Below are 24,499 nucleotides of genomic sequence, written 5' to 3' on the forward strand. Positions count from 1 at the left end.
TTGCGTTAGGATCCATCATCTTTTTCTGGGCCATACTTTGTAGATATTAGAAGTCCACTATTTTGAGACACCTAAATTGGGAATATGTTTTGTATTGTGGCTGTCGACATGATTGGCTTCAACTGTCTTATAGGGTATGCCCACCGATCTCGAGATGCACCAGTCAATTGACTTTCGTTATAATTTCTTTGGATTGCTCCGTAGTTCTTTATCTTGTATTATCTGCTTGTTGGTTACGGTTTGCTATCAATTTGATGGCAGCCTATCAACAAAAGTTTTTTTTTTTCCATTACGTGGGTCGTTTTGGTCAATAAGTGCTTGATGTTATCAGCAGTGCATACATTTCTATTTACTTTGTTGCTGAAAAGTCATAAATGATAAGCTGAGTAAATTATTGGTCCGAGGCCGAAAAAACCACAGCTTTTTTCGTTCTTTTTAGGTTAATGATGTCATCGACTGTTAGCCTTTTTTTTATAGCTTAAAGAAAGGGTCTATGCGTAGGAATCGAGGGGCGTAAAGAAAAGAAAAAGAAAACATTTTCATTTTGCCTCTTTGTGAAACCAATGGTTTTCTTAGATCAACTTAAAGTTAACCAATTGTTTTAAAATGAATCCTTCTAAATGCTATTGTTGTTTCAAATAATTTCACATGCGCAGTAGCGAATCGAACGATACAAACTGGACAAGTTGGCGAAAGCACGGCGATGAAAATCATAACGGCTGTTCAGTCAGTCGGTTGACGCTGGTCGTCAAACTGACTGGTGAGAAATCATCCACATCCGTTTTTCTTCAAGATTCCTGTCTGCTCGGAAATTAATCCAGTTTTAATTCTTAAAGGTGCGAGGGATAATTACATTTCAAACATCTTAATGTTTCATTTTTCTTTACAATTTGCAGCGTTAACTACGCGGAAGCAAAGGATTCCTTTGGCCATGCATCAAAACGTTATTGATATGAAAAGGCAGGAAGAAATCGGGCAAGTTTAAATGCTTTTCATTGGAATGCAGATTGCTCAATATCGTTCAATCTTTGAATAGAATACGTCATTGGAGTTCAAAAATCTTCGTTTATTTACCCCGTAGAGAAAGTGATGGAAATGAAATGGAAGTTTCCGGACAACCCCAACAGCGTCTGCAGGTCTTCAAAAAACTTCTAGCATCAAATCCGAAATTAAAGCAAAGTAAGTGCATTTAATTACTCCAGTTCGTAATCGTTTGTTGGCTAAGCGGGTTGAACAGGTTTTAGCGCATTTGGTTGTCTGTTTCTTAACATGACGTAGCGGCGGATCAGAAGCGAAATTGCGTGAGGGGTTTTTATCTCACCTAAAAAAGGTAGTTAGCCAGTATTAAATTTTTTTTCTTGTTTGCTCGACTGCGGACAAACTTGAGCAATTCTTTGCGTTCTAGATTAACTGATTCGGAGGACAACGTATAGGTTTGCGCCTCAAGTTGTATTAGCTTCATTTTTGCATGACTACATATGCAACCTCGATTTAACCAATGTTTAATCATTCCGATTTATCAATACGAGAAAGTCTTTTCCCCTCCGACCCGTGATCCTCTTCTTCCCTTGAAATATTCATCCGTACTTCACGTTCACTTTTGACAATTACTTCACAACAAATTGATAAGCAGGAAATAGATGATGGCTCTACCCGAGTATTGCAATAACAAAAAATAATCAAATTTTACTTTCGAAAAGGCAAGAACTTTGCAAATTTCTGTAATGGTGATTTGTCGGTTTGTGCGCTCTGCAACGCCAAGGTGTCATTGCCGCCCTCTTCATCGTTGTCCGCCTGGGCCTCGTAATCGTCTCTTCCATCCGGGCTTATTAGATTTTCCTTATTCTTAATCTTGGTTGTAACAACAGCCATGTGGCGCAATTTCTTCAAACTCTCGATCCTCTCTTTGTAGCCTTGACGTTTTTCGTTCTGCTCGGCGTCGATAATCAAGTCGATGTACTGCGGAGTTGAGAACGGATTCGGCCTTAAGGCGATCTCGTCAAGTCGGCGGATGCAACGCGTAACAGTATCGACCCGTTGCAACATAATCTCGTCGTTTTTCTTAACATCCTTTTCCAAAACTTCAACTAGTTGGGTGGCCGTCAACTTCTTTTTCAATTCCGCTTCGTACTTTGCTTTGATGGCGTCTGATGTAGTGGTCTTCTTCCGCTTTTCGTACTCCCACTTGTACGGTTGATTTTCGTGCAGGTTCCAGATACACTTTTGCGGACAAACGGTACACGATCGATTTGCTTCCGGCATTGAGTGATCCATAGCTGCGCAGTTGAGCTTCTTATCAGTATTTCCCAAATAACACGGGATGTGACATGTGTAGTGGCATTTGTTGCAGTTGGTTAGACAACCGTCGGTGTACTTGACTTCCACGGCTTCGTTGACCTCCACCTCGATCGTGACATTTTGATTGGCGTCAATCTGCGCCTGACTGTTTGCGATGATTTGCTTCGTTTTTCTCATCTCCTCCATTTTAGTCAAACCGTGTTTGATTAGGGGTTGAAGCCCCTGCACCGTCGCTTCCAGTCGCCTTCTCTCCTCCAGAACTTGTTTAGTTAACGAAAGCGATTTCGATTTCATCGAGGCTAACGTGGCGAAGAAGCGCTTGAAATTATCCATGCCCATCCGCCAAAAAAAGTTGTTAAATTTGTCGCTGGTGCTGCTGGCATCACTTCCGGATTCGCGGTTGGAGCAGAAGAAACCGGAATTATTGAATTTGTGATGGCGTGGCATCTCGGTATCAGGTTCCTTTGGGTAGGGTAGCTCGGCCTGTTTTATAGCGGTCAGAATAGGTGGGCTCTGGCCGTCGGCAAACGTCAACAAAAAGTCGATGTTTTCCTTAACATCATTACCAAAAATGGAAAGCACAGAGTCGAAGATGTACATTTGGGTGGGCGTCAAGCGAGGCAACGAAGCTTGTGCTACAAAACCAATGATGTCCACATTTTGGATGCCGTTTTTGTCCTCGAAAAACTTGCGAATCATTTCCGTGATTTCCTTGTCGCGGTCGAGGCCTTTAGTGTCACCGTAGCCTGGTGTATCGACGATCGTCAGCGAGTAATCGATACGAAATCCTTCGGCGTGATAGATGTCGTAGGCCGTGATACCGCTGGTCTGACTTTGGCTCTGCGAATTGCCGACCAGTTGCTCGCCAATGAGCTGAAATCGATACGGGTCTTGCCATTCAACGTTGAAAATATAATTGATCATTCCGTTGATGAGCGTCGTCTTGCCCGCACCAGTGGCTCCCATCACCAGAATCGTTTTCTGTAGTACACTTTTTGCACCGCCACCTTCCTTACCAAAGACGAAACGCTCCACGATGGAATTGGATCGAGTTGATTTGGCAAGTGGAACGGGAAGGAGTTCAATCCCGTTTCTAACACCGATTGGCTTAAAACGCTTGGCCATAGTTTCAGCGAAACGGACGTGTTCTTGTACGGTCATTAGGTTGACTGTCTCACTAGGCTCACTCATCTCCTGTCCGCCGTTTGAAACGGCCACGATATTGACGCAGTATGTCGTTTCGGGCTGGAGACGTTCCAGCCGACAGCCGGTTTCACCGTCAGCGATTTGCAGTTCACTAGCTTGCGATTCATCCTGTCCGTATTGCCAATAGCGAACCCGATAAGAGACGCCCTTGTTTCGAGTTCCAGTCCATCCCAGTTCTGCTGTGCTCGGCGTGACCGTTTCAACCTCCACATCAGTCGGAGGTTTTAACACAGGTCTTACATTTTGCGTCGATGACCGGTTGGTTTGCAATGAAGCGGCAGTTCTGTTCAATTCGGAACGTTGTCTAACGTTGATAGTTCCTTCTTCCGAGTACATCGAGATGGTGTCTAAATTGGCTTCCTCATCATCGTCAGCGTCCGACGCGGCCTCGTTGTTGAATACTTGACTGAACTCACTTCGACCGATGCAAGTGTCAGCTGCAACGCGGAATTCTATCGCTGATTCCGTTTTGTAGGGGATAGTAACCTGCTTTTCGCCCTGCGTTGTTGTTCTCTTCTGCGTCCAAGGTTCATCGTTACCATCGCACGATCGATATTCCACTAGAAAATGGCAGGGGAAGCCGAGATCTGCATAGTCCCACGCCAATGCGATGTTTTTTCTGGCAGGGTTACTCGTTTTCGGCACATAAATCCGCAAACCTGTTGGGGGTTCGGGCAATTGGCTCATATTGTCCTTTTGTAGGCTACTAGTGTCATACACGGAGTAGGAACATCCTGCTTCGGCTTTGCCCGTCTCACAGAAAGTCACGAAGAATTGGACTTTGTTTTCTAGATGCTTATTTTTTTCCACGTGTTCAGCAAACTCACGAACTTTGGAGAGGACATACTTTTGCTTTTGCTGGTTCCATGGCATGTTGCTCTCTTCTTCCTCATCATCGTTCGTTTCGTTATCGCCGTCATCGTTTGCTACCAGTGTGTTATATGAATCAGTGTATTCGTTCATCGCTTGAAGGATTGTGTTCGTCCGTTCGTCCAGAGAAGGGAGACTAAGAACCATGGCGTATTTTGTTTCATAGGCTTTTCCAATTTCTTTCTCTAGTTGCTTTTCGCTTGTTAACCGAACGTTCTTTGCCATTTTGCTGATTTTTTCGTGCAGATTGAACTCTTCCTTTTTGCAGAGGAGCCAACGTTCTAAATGCGACGGCTTGAAAATCACGTGGTTTTCGACGATGTTGGCCACTTTTTCTATTTCACTTTGCTGTCCAGTTTCTCGCGCTTTCCGTAAGCGATTTTTCAAACTCGTTTGCATGAAAGATTTGTATTTACCAACGGCCTCTTCAAACTGACGCAATGAAGTGTTACCGACTTTTTTCTGGACACCGCGAATGGCAACGGATGTCGCACAGATTTTGTCTAATTCGTCCCAAATAGAGACACAACGATTGATCAGTTCTGGATCGACGTCGTGATATTTGAACTGGTCTTCCTCAGCTTGCCCCATGATGGCTTGAAGAGGGCAAAGAGACACAGCTATCGGAATGGATTTGTTGTTTCCGATGCCAGTCTTCTCGACTTGCTGGATGAACTTGAGGCAATTTTTATAAGCGTCAAAGACGCTGCAATCCTTTACAATTGTAGTTTGCAAATCGGTGTACAGGTTACATTTGATACCAGCCAGCTGAGTTCTCTCTTTCACGTCAAACTGTTGCTTGAACTCGGATAAATTTTGTTTTTCATCCAACGCGTCCCTCATTTTATTTGCGATTTGGGACAGACATTGTTCAGCCTCTTCACGAGAATCGTCGTCTGTCTCTGCGTCTTTGAGACCGTACGTTAGGACGCAATAGGCTTCGGCTCCGTAAGTGACGCTCACCACAATATGAGTTGGGTTAGTTTTCCATTTCGACGAGTTTCTTTTTTCGCTTAAGTCATTGAGATGCGCAACGTCTTGAATCGCAAGATTCTGCAAATCTAATCGCACCACTTTTGATTTGACCCGGAATTTGAGGACTTGCGCTGCTTGTGATGAGCTGCAACAGTTGCTCAGGTACTTACTGCTACTGCGAGGCTTTTCGATGAGTCCGGCCATGTAGCTGGCCTGGAAGTGCTCATCAAGGCCCATATTTTCCACCTTGTTGCTCATGGAACTTGAATCGCAGCATTCAAATTCCAGACTGAAGTTGTTTGCCACTTTAATACCCGATCCTATTTTGCTCGACTCCACATACTTCCGACTGCCTGCTTTCAATGGATTTTAATTGATAGAAAATGTAGCTCGTAAATCGTGATTCACACAATTAAATGTCGTTACCTGTCAAGATGCGATCGCTGCAATAGTCGTACAAGTCGCCCACTTGAAATCCGCTTTCTAGCACCACCATCTCAGTGACGAATTGCTCGATCGCCTTAGTCCTTGTTTTCTCTTCTTCTTGTAATTCCTCACCGTCGTCTCCCTTTTCCAGATCTTCTTCATCTTCGTCACTGTCCATACGTAGCAAAGTTTCCTCATGCTTTGCCATGCTGGTAGAGTCAGGCGCCTTCCAACCTTCACGTGACGTGTCGCACGTGAAGACACGAGACGTAGGCTGCAAAATAGGTTCAGTATTTTGATTTTCTATTGGCTGTTGACTCGTTAACACATTTGTCGCTGCAGGTTCAGCCTGACTGACCCGATCCATTTCCGCATGATCGTTGGCGGTGACGCTAGTATCCGCTTCCGAATCCAAAATTCCCTTTTCAGTTATCGCCTCTTCATCTTCGTCAAGTTCCCGCATTGTTATTGTGTCGACCACTTGGCTGAATTCACTTCGACCGATGCAAGTGTCAGCCGCCACACGGATCGTCATCGCCGATCCACTTTTGTAGGTGATTGCCAGTTGGGTCTCACCGGATTTGGCCGTCTTCCGTTGCGTCCAATCTTCATCCTTGTTCCCATCCAGCCGATATTCTACCAAGAAGTAACACGGAAAACCGAGGTCTTCGTAGTCCCACTCGAGATCGATGGGGTACGTAGAACCTGTTTTCCTGACAGTACGCGTTTTCGGGGCGCGAATGCGTAGGCCAGTAGGGGAACCGGGCAATTTGTTCAAGTTGCCATTAAGTAAACATTCGTTTTCGTAAACGGAGTAGCGACAGCGGAATTCTTCGGCCGATTGACCGAGTTCAATCAAGAATTGCACGGTGTCCTCTAGGTGCTTATTCTTTTCGACGTGTTGGGTAAACTCGCGGATTTTGGCGAATACGTGCTTCTGCTTCCGTTGGATGCCGTTCCAGAAATCTACGCTGCCGTCGCAGTCTGCGTCGCCATTTGAATATTCTCTTATGGGCATAAATTCGGAAGCGACGTAGTTCTTCATGGCCGATAGTGTACTGTTCATCCGCTCGTTCAATAATGGAACGCCGAGTACCAGCGCATATTCAGCGTCAATCGAATTTTTCAGTTCCATTTCCAGTTCGTTGCTTGACAAACAAACGATGTTGGTCATACTGCCGATCTTCTCGTACATCTCGCACTCGGCTTGCTGGTATTGGAGCCATTCTTCCAAACGAGATGGACTGAAAATCGAGTGCTTTTCGGCGATGTTGATGACCTTTTCAATTTCGTCTTGCTGTCCAGTTTCTCGCGCTTTCGTGACGCCGTTTTTCAAACTCTTTTCCACGAGTGCTTTGTACTTAGCGATACCCTCTTCGAATTGAAGGAATGATGCTTTATCGGCTCTTTTGTTGACAACGCGAAATGCAGCCGATTTCGCGCAGATTCGATCCAGTTCGTTCCAAATCCGGCCGCAACGTGCCACCAGTTCTGGATCGACGTCGTGATATTCGAAGCGTTTACCATCGACGTTTCCCATGATAGCTTTAAGAGGGCAAAGAAAGATGGCGATCGGAATGGATTCGTTGTTTGTGGCGTCCGTACTTTGCACTTTCTGGATAAGCTTGAAGCATTGTTTGTAGGCTTCAAAGACTCCGCACTCGCGGAGAGCAGGAGTTTGGAAATCGGCATACAGGCGACATTTTACGCGACTCAGTTGGATCTTATCTTTCTTATCAAACTGTTCCTTAAAGTCGCCGAGTTCGAGATAGTGGTCCAACGCCTCCTCCATTTTGCTTGCAATTTTGGACAGATACTCTTCGGTATCTTTTCGAACGTTTTCGTCCGACTCCAACGTCAGGACGCAATAGGCTTCGGCTCCGTATGTGACGCCTACCACAACATGGGTTGGATTCATTTTCGAGTTTTTTTCTTCTCCGAAATCCTGCAGACACGGAACGTCTTGGCTGATAAGAGTCTGGTAGTCCAGCCGCAATTTTCTTGACTTGGCTCGGCAAATGAAGACTTGACTAGCTTCTGAAAAACCGTCTCGATCAATCAGGTACTTTGCAGCTCCGCGATCATTTTCAATCAGACCGGCCATGAAGCTGGCCTGCGAATGCTCTTTAAGTCCCATGTTTTGCCACTTGTTGCTGGTAGAGCCCGATTCAGGGCTTTTTAATTTCAAAGTAAATCGATTGTCGCTCCACATAGCTCCCGCTATTTCTTCCGAATCCCAGCATTTCCCACCTATTTTTCGGATCATTTAATTCTCAAAACTTTCCGGAAAGTAATAATTTCCAAATGAATTTAGCACAATACCTGTTACTATGCGGTCGTTTCGGCAGTCGTAAAAGTCTCCCATTTCGTAACGGCCTCCCATGACGACCATCTTAGTGACGTCACTATCGATCGCTTTCTTGCCCGTCATCTTTCTCCAGGTGATGGTTTTAGTGAATTAATTGGTTTTAAAGGTCGTTTTAAAGAGTGGTTTGTGTCTGCCAACGTATTAGCTTCTACTGTCTTTTGTTCTCTCCAACAAATTTATATAATTTGAAATGCGACCGACTCTCAACGTTCGTTATATTTTCTTGTGAATTTCTCCTTTAGCGTTGTTCCTTATCTGTTTGTTGATATCTGAAATCCAACTTTTCAACTGCGCAGTACGTTTTGACTTTTACAATCAGCAGTGACTCATATTTATTTTTTACTTTGGTTTCGTAAAGCCACTAGGTGCGTCTGATAACAATGATCATGGAGACCGTATCATTTGATGAATGCTTGTTTTGTTAAATTTTTTCCGTGAGTTTATATATTTATTTTTATATATTTAGATATATATCTAAATAATTCGATAAAAAGCACATGGCACGATCAAAATTAAACGCTGAATTCGATTATGTTAGTGGTTTACGCGTTAAACCAGTCGTTTTCAAACTAAACTAAAAAAATGCGAAAATATTATTATTTTGTCGCTCGACCGACAAAAAATAAGCCCGACTTTTCGAATTTTTTATTTTTAATTCAAAAACTACAGGGCCAATTGTAAAACAAACTAGATGTTCGTGATTAGCATTCAATTCTGCATCGAATTCATGTGTTTTAAGCCAAATTTGAAATTTGGCCAAAAATGAAAAAGTGGGAAGGCTACCTTCTCACTTTTGACAAAAATCATCAAAATAAGACATCTCTCAGAATTCAATAAAAAATATACATCTGGCTCAAAATCGAACGCTGATTCTAATTGACATGTTTGTTTTGCCGTTACCTATCAAGTTTCTGAATTATGCGCAATCAGAGCTGTTGTAGCGCGTACAAAAACTGGCGCGCCAGTACGCGACAGCTCTAGCTCTAGCGTGATGCACCGAATATATCTAAATATAGAGTTTATATATTTAAATATTTATTTATTAATGGAAAGGTCATGATTAGGAAAGTAAAGTCAAATTTAGATTTTTTGCTTTAAGACAAGAATGCAGATTCCTTTCGTTATGCCGTTGTCATAATCATGGCCTTTCCTTTGCCTTTTTGCGTATCTATTTATCCTGTTCAGTCTTTGTGAATATCGAACACTCATGACTATGGCTCGGCGCCGTGTACTTGAGACGCTAACATTATCGGAAGATAAGGTCGTTACACACGTAAAAGTATTCTGAAAATGTTTAGATTGCCGATGGCTATTGATTTATTTATTTTCATGTATTTATTTTGTTTTATTTTATTTTCTAAGTCATTTTTTTATTTCTCAAAACGAATCGTATTTCGAAATTTAATGTATTTTCTTAAACGGGAATCAAATGATCGTTTTCCGAAAATCTGGCAACGTTTTTTTATTAAGTATTTCCAGAGATCTCTCAAAATTCGCTTGGAGTAGTCTGCTATGCTCACTGTGCAGGTTTTAATCTTTGACATCGTGGTTGGTAACAATATTTGGCGTATAATTTACTAACCTTTAAAGTACAGTAATAGATCAGATAAAGTAATTCAAAAGTAAATGAAAAGCAATCAAACGTTATCGCCCAACTTACATTTTTTAAAGAAACTTGCCACATTGTATCAACCTGTATTGCAATATTTTCTCTGATACCAAATTGAATGATACAGGTTTGCAGTTGTCTTTTACATTTTTTAATGTCTAGTTACTCACAGTAAATTACCGACTTTTGAATCAATTGTAGATTCTAATGTATCATGTTATTTTAAGTTATACCTCACTTGTTATCTTTGAAATGTAAAGAGTTTAGTTCTTGCGGTAAAAAACAACTATCTTTGTTTCATTCTAATATTTTATTACTTTCTTCACAGAATACCTTGTGTTGATGTGCTTGTTGATAATGCACTGGCAGCCAGTCACAAGAGGGTGGGTGCGTAAGGACTGCCTTGCCAGAGGATTAAAATTTCCCAAAGATCTAAGTAAAGGTCAACAGGTGTATGCAAAACATCCTGAATCAGGCAATTATTGCATAGTAAGCTACAACTGATTTATATGGTTATTTTTCTTATTCTCTAATATTCTTACTTTTCTTGTTTATGGAAAGGGTCATGTGACGGACAATTCAAAGACAGTCACCTACTATTCCATTGAGTACAAAGAAGGAGCAAGCAGGCAAGACACTTATACAGAGGACATTCTTAACTACAACTGCATAGAGGACGGCCCTCCACCAATAGGTGCTGCGGTGGAACTCTTTTGTCAGGGGAAACGTGTTACTGGCTTTTCCGTGGAATACTTGAGCGCCAGCTATACGAATTGTGTTTTCATGATGGAGAAGGCACTATTGTTATAGCGGAAAGAGAAGAATTCTATCATCCCGACGAAGAGCTTCCTAGAGGTTTTGAAAAAACCCAAGCAATGAAATTTATCCCAGAGCGAACGGATTAAGCCTTCACACGAAAGTGAGTCTCAGCCCAAAAAAAAGCCAATATCTTTTATTAATTCAGGATTCAGGATGAATTCACTTGTAATTAGATTTAAATATCATTTGTATACCATTTTTTAAAATGTTCGTCTGCCAGACATGGCTCTTAGAATAAAACTTCGATGTCCCAAACTTTAACTTTTTATTGGTTTTGATTTCAGATTCACGTCCCTGACGAACAACTGCAAGTTTTTATTTGTTTCTAGAACGATCTAATTTCTAATTCTATGAAAGACTCGTCATGGAGAGAGAGGTTCGTTTGTGCAACATTAATCTGGAATTGTCTTGTTTTTGTTTCATCATATTTTCTAGGAGAACAAGTGCATTGGGTTTCCACCATTAATGTGGAGAAAATGACACTATTCTTCTGAGATGTTCTTTTAAAATCTCGTCACCCATTAACTCATTGCTTCGTACGGTGATCTTCATAACTGGCGCCATGAAAGGTGTGAAGTCTCATTTTCAGGTTATATGATCTATAAATTTTATGGTTGGAACTAATAGCTGCATTTCTTAGCATTTTGTCTATTTGCTCAAATAAATCTCTGAATTTGCCTGAAGCACCTTCGCTGACGTGAAGGATGGCTAAACGGAAACTAAATCCACGTCTTGGTAGAACTGCGAAATTTGACCGATTCCGTGATTGGATATTACAGAGCGCCCGCGCATGGATATCCAAACATTCTATCATCCAGGTATTTGGTGTTACTTTGTCGTCTATTATCCGTATAACTTTTCGAAGTAAATATTTCACTACCGGCACTCTGAATGTGCTTGCTAGCAGTTAGAGCGACCATCAGAAATAATATTATTTGTAAGCAAATTCCAAAGGGTAATCAAGACAAAAAGATCGTTTTCATGTTACCTGTTCGAGTTCAAGCAATTCGGGCTAACTTTTTATTTTATACATTTTGTTTATACTGTTAATTATATAAAATTTTATATGTGCATGTACTGTATCTTGTGTTCTTTGTATCATATTATACGGTCGCCAACTGATTCTCTGGTGTTACGTTTTTTTTTTTGCCGTAATGCCCCCATTTTGTTTCTTCATTTCTAAATCGACATAACACAAGGAATGGTTAACAGTCCGGTGAGTATGTGCAGCTATTTGACTGCAGAAACAGCAGGTAAGAAATTTCAAATACCAATTTAAACAAAAATGTGAAAGACCCATTTTTTAACCTAAAAATTCAAAAAATCCTAAAATAAAAAAATTGGTCGGCCATGCGTGTAAAGAGCAACGGTAAACATCCTTGTTAAATTTTAAATACAAATCATGTATTTCCGTAAAAATTCCTAGTTTTCATTGCTTTATTGGTTTTTACCGTAAGTTCTGTAATTCTTTTTAAATTCGCTATTTATTTTGGTTACAGAAAAAAAACCAGAGGGCGCCATTGTGCCTCTGGTGTTTTTGTAATGACTTGTTACCTGGACTGACTTGTGAAACCTGTGCTGGAAAGTTTGTTTTAAATGTGTTTAATTCCAATTGAAAGTTATCCAAAACCTACTACTTCTACTGAGTGTTTACATCCTTGTGTATGATTGGAAGTGAAACATATCAAATGGTTCATGTTTAATGTATTGAGTAATCTTGTAAGCGAAGCAAGCTGTCAAGCCCAAACATCCATGGATTGCCCTGTTAGCAACCTATGATCTTAGCATTCCATCATGCTATCGTATTGCTCATTGAGAGGTATGTGATTTGTTTTGTGGCCATTTGTATACCAGTTGGCATTATTCTGCCTTTAAGATTTAGCTCGTGAAATTTACAACGCAAAGGATGTTGACACTGGGGGATGGCCACCAGCGGAGTGAATCCTTTACATCAAACACCACTGTATCATCTTACCATCTAGCCCAGTCATCATCTTGAGTCAGTTTCCATCTGATGAATGCAGCATATCCCCATGTTTTGTTGCCAATGATGAACCACCACCAGCCATCATACTGAGATTGACATCAAAACCAATCCCTTTTGGTATTTTGAGTCTTTTGCTTCTCTAGTATTGTGTCTTTTCAAACTCAATCCCATCATAGGACTGCCAAGCCTTTACTTTCTTGAGCGAAATTGCTGGCTTTACAATTTTTGTAGTCCTCCGACAACAGCCGTAAGTAAAATAGCCTTCTTCCTTCTAATATGACAATAATCTGATTTTCCTCGTGCAATGACATTTTTTTCCCGGTATTTATCACTTAGAACTGCCACGGCAAGCTGTTTTCAAGTTTTACTCCGTCTTCGTTTCGCCCGTCGCCGCGTCTTCGCCTTGCCCGTCTTCGCCTCGCCCGTCGCCGCGTCTTCGCCTCGCCCGTCGCCGCGTCTTCGCCTCGCCCGTCGCCCCGTCTTCGCCTCGCCCGTCGCCCCGTATTCGCCTCGCACGTCGCTCCGTCATCGCCTCCCCTATCGCGGCTTCATCACCTCGTGGTCGCCTCATCGTGGTATTGTTTTGTTTTGTTTCGTATTATGTAATGCTAATCTAATTAACTCGTTGGCTGCCACCCACCCACTTTGATCCCCCTTTTTTTGTAGCTTGATAGGGACGGGCCGCGCTGTTCTGCGCCATGGTTTATCTGCCATGGGGTGGAGCAGCGCCACTGCCCAAGATTGGCCGAATGGCCCACAGGCAACGCACCATAGGGATTCCCTTGTTCGATACGGCTGATGAGACCGGGGGTGTGCGTTCCCGGAAAGGTCTCATCGCCGTGTCAGCCCGGCCTACCCGGCCCCCTTGGTCGCTATCCCTAGGATAGCGACAGTAGCGACTGTAGAAAATGGTGGCGTGGCAGCCAACGAGTTAGTTGTATGTATTTGTGTATGTATTGTATTTTGTATATTGTATTAAAATGTATGTAAAGTGGTGGATATGTGGGTGGAAGGAGGGACAATAAAATACTTTGTACAATATTTAATTTCATATTATTTATTTCATTGAATATTGCCGGACTTGGGGATTGAACCCAAGTATTCTACCATACTAGTCCCATGCTATATCGTTACGCCAATGCTGCCTTATGTTGTTTCGGTAGGCATTCTATAATAAGCTAGTGCGGAGTCCCTATTTACATAGCTATCGAAATCTAAAACATTGTTCGTAAGAACAGCTATGCCTTAACGGTAGCATGCTGGCCTATAGTGCGAAAGGTGTGTGGTTCGAACCCAAGAATGGAAAATGTTGCTTGGACGCTGCCGTCCACGGATAAATCTGGAACGCGGGCAATAGAACAAACATCGGAGATGACAAAGACATTTGGCAATTTTACGTTATTTTAATTATTAAAATTAACGTTTGCACGGGGATGCTTCACTTGGCGATTATGAGTATTTAACCTTCGACTTCTGAAGCCGATGCTCAACCACTGAGCCATTGCACATATTCTATTCCTACACATATATATTTACCGATTGCAGGTATTGAACCCTAGACCTTCGGCTTCTGAGGCCGATGCCCTTCCATTGAGCTATTTCACATACTTTAGTACTGCTGTTACTAATAGTGAATTTAGGAATAAGTATTGGACTTAAATAATGATGAATAAATGATTTTCCTTCGCCTGTATCAATGTTCATGCAACGACCAACCCCAGAAATATTAATCATTCTGGGATTCGAACCAGAGACCATTCGCACTGTAGGACAGCATGCTACCTTTATGCCATAACTGTCCTTGTACACATAGTTTGAAATTTTGATAGCTATGTAGGTATACGATACAGTAAAAAAAAAATATATAATTGTCTACCACAACATAAACACCCACGTTGCACAAAATCAGTACAAGTTGGCAAGGTGGTCTTTAGCCGAATGGTTTGGTGTCAAATATTTTCTTAACGGTATAATTAGAGGCTCCTTTACTTTCCAACTTAGGGCATTTAAGGGAAATGGGAGCCAACGATAATGAAACCTTTGAAAAAATGTAAAATTAATATTTTCTTCTCTTTTTTTTCCATTTTCCAAAAGAAAATGAGAAAAAATACGAAATTCTCGTTTTTACCGCTGCTGATGTTGCTGGAAGGGAATCAATGGCCGACTGACGCCATAGGATCGAGACGCTTCGGGGCTGACGCCATTGCTGTTCGTACGACGATCTTCATTGCTCTGATCCGGCTGCAGATGGTGCAGATCTCACTGGGAGAAGCATTATCTTTTTCGGATTCGCCATTGCCAGAATCACGCTTGTGCAATGTGCACGATCAATTCTAATGAAATAGAAACAAACAAACCGACACATTAGTTTATCACATACTTAGTAGGAACTTTAGGGATTTTACAACCACCATTCATGTCCGGACGAGAGAATCTGATAATGTACCTCTAGTTCGTTATAGCTGTTGACCATTGGCTGCTGTTTGAATGTGCGCGTGCTGGATCGCAATGGGCTGTCTTTGGCGTTATTGAGCCGCATAATGCTGCTCTTGCTCTTGTTGCAGATCCTTCGAAATTATTTCTTTTTACTGATATCAATCGTTCGCTCCTCGATGAAGAAACGAGAGATGGACGTTAAAAGAGTAACAGAAGACGCGCAGCCAAAAAGTTGAAACGAAATTGGGTTCTGTAAGGCATCCTTTATTGGCGTAGTTCCCCAATAATAGACTGGGAACTCGTGAAAGATCAGCAGCAAATGTCGGACTGCAATCTAATTCAATGTCGCCCATGTGACGTCAACAGCCCACGTTATTTCTACAGCTGTAAAATTATTATATTTAAAAAACGTATAGTAGACCAACCTTTTCTTGACGATTAAACTAGTGGCGTTGTGAGGAATCAAGGGGTCCTTCGATGGAGGAATCTTAAAAGACAAAACATAAGACAATTGATAATCTACTGTTAAATAATTTTTGTTTTGTTTTGGTAGAAAGTTCAATGCATTTTTTTGGGAAATAAAAAAAAAATACTTCATTGCTGCAAACAGCCGTTACCGAAGCAGTGAAATTCCACTTTCTCAATGTGTGGTTATGAGCCTTGCAGCGTGACGGATCGTAATCCTGTTTATTTTTCTCGGGTTGATTAGTCGTGATGCGAAGTGAACTATTTTCTCCATCTGCGGCGCATTTCTCTCGATAACAACAGCGATCGAAAAACGCAAAAACAAAAGTAAGGCCACAATCTTCATCTAAAAAAAATAAGAACAATGAAAAATATGATTGAAAGTCGGCGCATTAGAAGAGCTTGTGGCCGCACACCACAAGCCCAGAAAACAAGACTCTCACGCCGATACCAGAAAGCAAGTGATCACGCGGAAGGGGAAATATTGACACTACATTTGATGCTAGGAGATGGCACCTTTTCTTTAAAGTGGGGTATAAGTCCCCTTCAAGGTGCACATCTTTTCATCAGTCAGTTCTCGACTTCAACGTCAACAAAGTGTCTCTAAACAAACACCCTCTCACGGATACATAAACTGACACTTGTTTTCACGATGAAACATTTCATTTTCCAGGTAAGTTTTGATTGATTGTCCACAGCCGTTTCCTTAAAGCGCTTTCAACTGAACACCCTTTAATTTATCAACATTTTGACACAGAATTTCGCTGCGATTCTGTTAACTGTTTTATGCACAGCTGTTGTTATGCTTGATGGAAGCAAAGCACAGCCAAAACGCACTGCGGCGGTACGAAACGACAGCGATTGGGTTCCGATTTTCCATCGGAATCAGACAAAAATTCGTGCTGAACATTACCATCGTGGGCGATACAGTGAATATCGCATAGTGAGCCGGCAAAGCAAGTACCGACGACCCAATTCAAACTACAACGAATGGAGGCCCCACTTTCCCGCTCCAGCTCACAGATATCTCTCTTCAACAAACAAGCCACCTTCGATCCTTGATTCGTACGCTCCCGTTTATCCCCAAACACCTTACTCTCCGCCGAAAATTCAAAGCTATGAACGTCCAGCATCGATCTATCCTACAGCTTACTACACCAAACCAACACGTACCGTTTATCGCAAACCTTCTTACTCGTCACCTTCGTCACCTTCGTCACCTTCGTCACCTTCATCACCTTCTTACCCATCACCTTCTTACCCATCACCTTCTTACCCATCACCTTCTTACCCATCACCTTCTTATTCATCACAGTCTTACTTTCCTCCGGCCCATTTCGATGTGCCTAAATTTCCATTACCGGAGCCTGAATACCCTTCGATTTACTACAACGATTTTAAACGAGTACCTCAAAGTTATAAACGCCCAAGAGAACGCTACGTCAATAAGCCAATCGATTTTCCCGATTTCGATGAGTTTCTAAGACAGAGCATCGCTTTTCAACACTTTAGACCTTAACATTTAAGAGATATTTTGTAAAACTATATACCTTGTGTTGAATTTGACGTTTTCTTGTTGACCATTTTAAGCTTTGAATGCATTCGATTTCGCCAATTAAGATGTTCATTGTCCTCGAGCGCATGGCAGGCCTATTCCAACACGAAGACAATTGTAAATTATGGAAATTTAAATAAAAACGCAATTCTCATTTACCATTTTTCTTTTCCTCCGGTAGAAATTATGAATTCCTTTGATTTCACATGTAGAATGAAAAATAGGCTAGAGAAGAGAAAAAATAAACAATAAAAAATATTATTGAGGTTTACCCATACTGGTGTTCTGCGTGATCTTATGGTGTTTGATCTAAAAAAACAACAAAGCTTTCTCTTAACAATGGCCGAATTACTTTGAAACTACAAAAACTGTTAGCAAATTGGGCAGAAAAGTTTCTCTATTCTAATTTCATCGCAATCGAATGTGCCAAATTAAAAGAAAATAAACTGATGGCGTACCTGTTATTTTAGTGGTTAACATCGAACCAGCCGCTGTAACGATCGAAGCACCCGAATGAGCCCTTGTCCCGTTTTCTCCATCCCTTTTTCGGACATCATTAAAATTACCACCTCCCTTTGTAATTCGATCAAAAAAAAAAAGTTGAATTCCTTACGAAACCTAATGGACAAGTCGATAAGATCCCTCGTTCAAAACAGAATCAGCTTTTTTTTTTTTTGCATCGATCAGATTATGCAATTTAGACGGCAGGTAACCTAAACAGGTTTCGACGAGACAATTGAATCAACGAAAAGGGAAACGTTGACATCAATATGACAGCTAGACAGAATTAACAACACTTTTCTAACTGACAGCAAAAAAGAATTGGCGCAGCTATTTAATTCAATTAGTCGGAGTCTTTTTTTTTGTGGCTGATAGACAACGATGAAAAGCGACGATAAGAAACGACCCACTACTTCTAACAACGCCAAAAGCTACTGACGTATAAGCACTTTCCCAAATTTTGAGAAAATTGGCTACACCGAAAAGCATTCAACGTAAACCGATTAGATATCTTAACGCAAAGCTGAATAAGAATAAATTTCTTTCTTTACATGAGGCTGCGGTGAAAGGGAAATTGATCTGTCAGTGGCACCTGCGTGAGTGCACTAAATAGAGGAAATGCCACCCCCCCCCCCAACCCATGCATTTCTGACAATTGACGGATTTCTTTGTGCTATTAAGGACTAGCATTTGCGTGAGAACAACAAAAAAGTTGGTAAAATACTACCTTAATTGTTATGAGATTGAATAGACGAGATAGACGCGATGGCCAATAACGTCTGGGAAGATGACGAACTCTCGAAGAATCACCTGCAAATAAAAAGAGATAAGTGACAAGATTTGATTTACGACTAATATTAATAATTGAAAATATAACACGTGACAGATTCATCTCCCACGTGCTATAACTAAAAGAAAAACAAAGTTCCATTAAAGCGTAAAGTTCAAACGAAAGCTTTTAAATAACTTGTTTTTCAAAATCCCATAAGAAAACTGGTTTACTTACACTATCTCTCAATATTTATATGATAACCGTCCCCTTCTATCTTTTTTTTTTTACAATAGCAACACGGGACTGTGTTTTTCTTTTTTCATCATCAGCTGATACGCGATTATTTACTTTACTACCTAACACGTCCGCTCCGCAACTTTTTGTGGAGTTTCATACAATCTAGTAGTTGGAACTGGAACGCACCGCAAAATGAAAAGCAGCTCCTTCAAGTTAACTCTGTTGGCCACCATCATTGCTGTCTGTTTGGCCAGCCATTTTGCGCCGAATGAAACGAAAGGTAATACAAAAATCTCAAAAAAAAAAAAAATAAATAAATATTGAAAAACTTACAATAAAATGAGCTCTCAGGTGAATGACCCCACAGGCGAAGCGTATGAATACATCTCATTGCCGATTGTTATTGTTAGGATATTGTCCACAGTTTCTACAAGGCAACAGCAGCATGCCTTGCTGGAACTTGGGAAGCAAGTGTTATTGTTTTTCCATCGTCTATTTTGTAAGTAGTACTTGTAAGAATTTGTAATTAATTTGACGTAATACTTTTATCTGAATTATTACATTACCAAATACTGAAGCGCCCCGATTGGAGTGGTGCGGATGCGTTTTGCAGAGGCGGAAACATGACTCTACTGAGCGTCGATTCCGAGGAGGAAGACCAAATGATTTTCAAGCACATTCGCCAAGATCATCCAGGTACACATCCACCTGTTATGATACAATAATTATGTTTTAAATAACAATATTTTTTTTAAACTGTGTACATTGGAAATGGAAAGAACTGGACGATGGTAGCTACTGGACTTCAGGCAGATTTTCTGGAAACATTTTAAACGGACAATGGGAATGGGCTTCTGTCGAACCGTTTCAGCCATTCAATTACAGTAATTGGTATGTGGGAGAACCTGGCTTCAACAAACCAGGTTATTGCGTCTATTTTTATTTTGGCTACTACTACGAATACGGCTACTGGTGGGATTACCCTTGCGATCACTCTTACGGGTTTATTTGCGAATCATATTAACTGAATTAAAAACCCCAAACTAAAACGACTATTAAACCACTTCTTGCACATCAATGACGTCGAGTTTTTGTACAGCACAGTTCAAACGACAAGCGGTCTTGTAGGGGCATCGAGTTGCACTGAAAGACAAACGATGGCGCAAGCTTCGGGTGCCCAAGCAGAAAAGAAAAATGAAACAATAAAATTCAAGTGGAGAACGTAACTTAAAAAAAAAAAAAGGACGTGAAGATCCACTATCGAGTGGCAGAATCCATTCAATGGGACGTGTCATAACTGACGAACGTGACAGAATTGCAATTCGTACTGAATTGGCACTACTTCAATCCTATTGAGACAAAAAGGAGGAGCTTCGCATTTTTTTCGTAAAAAGCGTTTAAGTACCCCAGCTCGATTACTCAAAGTCAACGACATGATTTTCTTCACGTTTAAGCAGACGAAAATTTCGTTGAACTAGGTTTATAAATCTCGAAAAATTAACAGATGCTAGACAGTAGATTAATGAATATCCTACTTGTCGCTGAATAGGACGCACTCAACTGAAATCAAATGTAAAACTCATCTAACCGGATTCCTACGCGACCGGGACCAATGAAGATCAAAGAAAGTGATAACATTGTAAATAATTACGCACCTCGAACGATGTCTGGGTGTTGCGTGTTCAGACGAGATTTCGGCGATGATAAATTCAGAATTTCCATTGTCACGACAGCGGCGTATCAATCGATTTCATCCAACGGCAAGCACAACAGAAGCTTTTATTGCCATGGGCTAAACTGGCGCAACCAGTAAATCAGCTGAAAAATAAAGCAAAAAAGAGAAAGGAATTAAAACCGTTAGTTTGTAACATGTAACTGTTGCGTTCCAACGTTTCTTATCCATCAATATCGAATCAATTACGAAATTCCTGCTCGTCAGTTAACTTGTAGCAACCGTGTGAATACAAAACATACCAAGCAAATCGTGATTAAAAGCCTGAGCGAGATTAGATCAAAATTTACCTTATGAATAAGTAAATGTGCGGCCGTCAGTTCATCCCATTTTTTTTCCCGTTCGGACGTATGCTGATGAGCAAAACACAGCCGAACAAGTTTCTGTAATGTTTTTACACCTTAACCAAAGAAGGCAAAACATGGTAGGTGGTAATAGGAGAGTCTGGAACAGTTTAAAGAGCAGAATATGTTGTATGACGAATGACATGCATGAGAAACACCATTATCCTGCACCAGTTTAATGACCGATGAAGAATTAGGGTTACCAATATCTGATTCAACTGCTGTTTCTTCTTTTACTGGTAGGATAGCTGCACTATAAATCAACTACCTTAAATTGCTGAGGTGATAAATTTGTGTTACATTACTTGTCATGGAAGTGTCCCTAACTCATCATGGACGGCTCCATCAGGATTTGAAGTTCTCTCTTTAAAAGATGGAAATGTGCTGACCTGGAAATTAAATTAATGAAATCTAATTAGGAAAGCCAATACATGTTGCCATTCAAGTTATCAGTTTTCATTGTAATCAAAAATTCTGAAGGGTGAATTAATACCAAAACATTGGTAAGACTTTGTGTATCTACTTTTTACATGACACACGTGTTCGCAGACCGTGCAGTGCATTCTCCTGGCAAAATAATTTCCCGTTTCTTACCAAATAACTATGATCACGAATACCAAACACGTGGTTAGCAAAACTAGTCATTACACTTTTTGAGACATAAGCCCAATGGTCTACTTCAACTCTTCGTGATCTAAACATTTTCCTACACGTCCACATCACGCTCATTTTGAATACGAAATTCCAAGGATTTATTCTTTTTTCACCATTCACTTTCCCCAAAATCTTCATAGCCATCTAGCGTCAATAAAACGAATCCTTTTTTGCATGCCATCTGGCCATTAATGGCAAACTTTCTCTAAATGCGTAGGAGAGCGTGAATTTATTAATAAATAATATTTAAAGATATAAATATTATTTATTTACTACCGACTACTCTTTATTATTAACTACAGCCAGGCCTTGTCGTAAAATTGCTAGATAATCAGCAAACGCTCGTAAAAAAGAAAAAAAAAGAAGGGGAAACGGCAAATAGTCAATACTTGTGACCTTAGCCACAAAAAGTTATTATGCACAGGGCCTCAACGCCATCATTCTCTACGAGTGCGATGGGAGGACTTAACCAGATCCGGTACATAATATGCATCTCACCCATGAATATTTCCCGCGGGATTTTAAGACCCTCTCTCGCAATTTGGCTGTGCGCAAATCACCGACATCGATCAGGATCGACTCGTTGATGGCATCCCGTTTGTCACTTAAACATAAAACGAAAATGAAAAAAAAAAAAAAACACTTTAACAACGTCCATAAAATCAAAATATATCATTTTACGAGAATCGAACAGGCGAAAAAAAAAATTACAGGCAACTGCCAGTAATTTAATTTCCATTTAAAATTGTTTTGTTTTTTTCCTTTTCAGCGCGGGAAAAAAAAAATTTCAAATATTTTTCGGCTGATGTACAGTTCTTTTAAATGGATAAATTCTTAATTGGATCAAAGGTCATTATTGGAGCCATAAACAAAATTTTTTTTTTGAAAAACACCATAGAGCGCGCGATTGGGGACGGGGGCGTTATAAAAAGGATATCCGCCCGTGAGAAAAGCGAACGAACGAATCCGCAAAAATGATTTTTTAATACCAAGGCTTCTCTTCCTTTCTTTCTTTTTTTGGACATGGCGTATAAAATGAAAAAAGAAAAAAAAAAAATCTTGTTTTTGTTGTGATAGTATCATTGAAAATGCGTGTGGGAGAAGATAAACAAAACGCTCGAGAGCCAAAAAAGGGAAAGGGGGGAATGCAAATCAAAAAATAAAAAGAACGAAAAGGAAAGAAAATAAAAAACAAAATATTTAAAATAAAAATAAAATAACAAGAAAGACGCCACGTAATATTGACTCACGTTGTTGAACTACTACGCACGAGATTGCACGACGACGAACGCGCCTTGGGGGGAATAAATTAAATTGAAATAGAAAAAAGGGGGACCCTGATCCATAGCGCACGGGACGGCCAAGGTAAGAAAACACAGAAACAAAAAGAAAAACACATTTTTTTTCCCTTTTTGTTTATAAAAACGAAAGGAAAAAGTTCGTATTTTTTCTTTGAAATTCGGCCAGTAGCGACCCCCCACCGCAAGAAGATGTGGAGACTGTGGAACATCTTGCGTATTATCTCTATACGCAATAAACGTTGTATATTTTTAAATAGAAAATTAGGTTCCACGTCGAAAAGCAAAATAAACAAACAAAAAAAAAAAGTCGGATATCTTTTTTTTCCCTTTCGCTATCCTATTTCGTGATGATATAGTTGATATGCTATGTGGGAGATTTTCATGGAAGAATCTCTGCCGACATTGTATGTATCCAAGTCATTGGAATACTGATTTATATCAATGGCCTAGAGCGCTCTATAAACAAGACCTCCTCTTGTACAGTTTTTGTCTATCGACGATGTGCTTCACCACCATCTTCTTTTTCCCCCTTTTTTCAAAATGATATAACAAAACAAACAATTCCTTACCTCATTGTGTTCTGGTCGAGATCCATTTTTTTTCTTTTCTGGAAAATGTCATGGAACACACATTCTCCGCCACAGACTTTTTGGAACGTCATATCCTACACAAAGAAGAAAAAGATTTTTATTCGTTTGGGCTAGACAGCGTCAGCGTCTAACCGGTTCAAAAACACGGAAATGGTTTTTTTTTATTTTTTATTATTATTTCTCCAAAATGTTTCCAAAATGGAAATGTTAAGTTTTAAATAAGGGAAAAAAGGGGGACCTTTTTTTTTATTACCGGCCATATAAGAATCTCGCGGTAGCTCCTCGACGTTGTACAACATGAACGACATCAGCGCCACCGCTGCCAGGAATTTGAAAAATCCCACTGAAGGACGATGTTCCAAACGTAAAAAAAAAGGTAATCCTGAAATAAGAAAAAAAAAAAAAAAAAAAAAAAGACAAGCGCGAGAAATGTGTATGTAATAATTTTTAAAGGGAAGGGGAAATTATCGATCGTGTGGCATCAGCAAAATAGAAACACGCCAGCTATTCTTATTGTTACAGCCCCACCACCCAGAAGGCGCTCACACATTGTAGCAGACTTGTAATTAGAATTTCAACCTCAATCCCCCCCCTTCTTTTTCCATTCATCGCATGATTAATGAGTCTATCAATTTGGGTGGATGTAAACAATGTACTCGATTCGACGACGTACATCAAAAATTGGGGAAAAAAAAAAAAAAAGAAAAGCAATTCGTCCCTTTCTTCTTCCTCAAACCACGTGAATATCAACAGGGGGTTTTAAGGTCGATCCTACGTACAACAAGCTTTTATTTTGTTCTTCTTGAATGTAAAATGTCCTTATCGGGCAGGGGGGATGATCCGAGAGAAAGTACCAACCTACCCAAAAACAGCTGTGGGTGATTTCATCTGTCGCGACGGACGTCGGGGAGGAATTGAGTTACCGCTTACATTTTTTGTGATGGCCTCATCTATAATACGAGTACAACAAGGACCGTTGTGAAAAGCCTACACACAGACGGTCATTACAAACGTTTCTTCTTTCTCGGAATAACATTTTTGGTGCCTTGAACTTTGCAAGTGTAGTTGTACAAATGATGATCGTACACACGAGTGTGTGAAAGGGGCTTGGCTTTTCGCCCGAGCATGTCGTGAAATATGCAAATGAGACGATACAGCTATAGAAGGGGCCTGCTTCCATCGAGCGCATAACTATTAGCTACTCTATAGGCGAGGCAAAACACAGACACCTACCGTCTCAACACACGGAACGAATGGCGCAAAATGAAATTCAAACATCAAGAAAGAAAATATTTCGTGTAGAGTTTTTTTTTTTTACCTACTTAGAAATGCATCAATGTCCGAGTGTTTTGGC

At 40.6% G+C, this 24,499-nt stretch overlaps 3 protein-coding genes, 2 long non-coding RNA genes and 1 pseudogene across 7 annotated transcripts; 4 read left to right on the forward strand and 2 right to left on the reverse strand.

The window, feature by feature from the left end:
- The first annotated feature begins 699 nt into the window (after window positions 1–699).
- Window positions 700–11,640, forward strand: LOC132087921 (lysine-specific demethylase 4C-like; annotated as a pseudogene).
- LOC130695026 (uncharacterized) lies at window positions 1,431–8,256 on the reverse strand. Of its 2 annotated transcripts, none has more exons than XM_057518142.2 (3): window positions 8,098–8,256; window positions 5,776–8,025; window positions 1,431–5,702 (listed from the first exon to the last, which is right to left on the reverse strand). In XM_057518142.2, the coding sequence occupies exons 1-3, from the start codon at window positions 8,204–8,206 to the stop codon at window positions 1,687–1,689; spliced, it is 6,375 nt and encodes a 2,124-aa protein (XP_057374125.1). In that variant the 5' UTR covers window positions 8,207–8,256; the 3' UTR covers window positions 1,431–1,686. The 2 variants fall into 2 exon arrangements, with proteins under 2 accessions (XP_057374125.1, XP_057374124.1); XM_057518141.2 differs by having other exon boundaries at window positions 1,431–5,705.
- A 517-nt stretch (window positions 11,641–12,157) lies between the features above and the next one.
- LOC130695037 (uncharacterized) lies at window positions 12,158–13,066 on the forward strand. The gene is made up of 4 exons (XR_009002249.2): window positions 12,158–12,390; window positions 12,448–12,675; window positions 12,735–12,805; window positions 12,895–13,066. It is a non-coding gene; the product is annotated as an uncharacterized LOC130695037 (long non-coding RNA).
- Window positions 13,067–13,682: 616 nt separating this feature from the next.
- LOC130695035 (uncharacterized) lies at window positions 13,683–18,732 on the reverse strand. 2 transcript variants are annotated; one of them, XR_009002247.2, is made up of 10 exons: window positions 18,644–18,732; window positions 18,243–18,325; window positions 17,473–17,587; window positions 17,174–17,239; window positions 17,010–17,109; window positions 15,612–15,805; window positions 15,420–15,481; window positions 15,005–15,328; window positions 14,687–14,891; window positions 13,683–14,596 (listed from the first exon to the last, which is right to left on the reverse strand). It is a non-coding gene; the product is annotated as an uncharacterized LOC130695035 (long non-coding RNA). The 2 variants fall into 2 exon arrangements; XR_009420879.1 differs by having other exon boundaries at window positions 15,588–15,805.
- LOC130695032 (adhesive plaque matrix protein-like) lies at window positions 16,218–17,152 on the forward strand. The gene is made up of 2 exons (XM_057518150.2): window positions 16,218–16,661; window positions 16,773–17,152. The coding sequence occupies exons 1-2, from the start codon at window positions 16,262–16,264 to the stop codon at window positions 16,976–16,978; spliced, it is 606 nt and encodes a 201-aa protein (XP_057374133.1). The 5' UTR covers window positions 16,218–16,261; the 3' UTR covers window positions 16,979–17,152.
- Window positions 18,657–19,602, forward strand: LOC130695033 (lithostathine-1-like). Its single transcript, XM_057518151.2, has 4 exons — window positions 18,657–18,804; window positions 18,935–19,023; window positions 19,103–19,220; window positions 19,304–19,602. The coding sequence occupies exons 1-4, from the start codon at window positions 18,717–18,719 to the stop codon at window positions 19,546–19,548; spliced, it is 540 nt and encodes a 179-aa protein (XP_057374134.1). The 5' UTR covers window positions 18,657–18,716; the 3' UTR covers window positions 19,549–19,602.
- Window positions 19,603–24,499: the final 4,897 nt, after the last annotated feature.

This window comes from Daphnia carinata, chromosome 4 (assembly GCF_022539665.2).
Source record: "Daphnia carinata strain CSIRO-1 chromosome 4, CSIRO_AGI_Dcar_HiC_V3, whole genome shotgun sequence".
NCBI classification, from domain to species: Eukaryota; Metazoa; Arthropoda; class Branchiopoda; order Diplostraca; family Daphniidae; genus Daphnia; species Daphnia carinata.

Coding starts and splice junctions, on each gene's coding strand:
- LOC130695033 (XM_057518151.2), top strand. CDS start 18,717: ATGAAAAGCAGCTCCTTCAAGTTAACTCTGTTGGCCACCATCATTGCT. Junction 19,024..19,102: donor GTTTTTCCATCGTCTATTTT/GTAAGTAGTACT, acceptor CAAATACTGAAG/CGCCCCGATTGGAGTGGTGC. Junction 19,221..19,303: donor CATTCGCCAAGATCATCCAG/GTACACATCCAC, acceptor GGAAATGGAAAG/AACTGGACGATGGTAGCTAC.
- LOC130695032 (XM_057518150.2), top strand. CDS start 16,262: ATGCTTGATGGAAGCAAAGCACAGCCAAAACGCACTGCGGCGGTACGA. Junction 16,662..16,772: donor CAAACCTTCTTACTCGTCAC/CTTCGTCACCTT, acceptor CTTATTCATCAC/AGTCTTACTTTCCTCCGGCC.
- LOC130695026 (XM_057518141.2), bottom strand. CDS start 8,206: ATGACGGGCAAGAAAGCGATCGATAGTGACGTCACTAAGATGGTCGTC. Junction 8,026..8,097: donor AAACGACCGCATAGTAACAG/GTATTGTGCTAA, acceptor TCCGAAAAATAG/GTGGGAAATGCTGGGATTCG. Junction 5,706..5,775: donor CAGCGATCGCATCTTGACAG/GTAACGACATTT, acceptor ATCCATTGAAAG/CAGGCAGTCGGAAGTATGTG.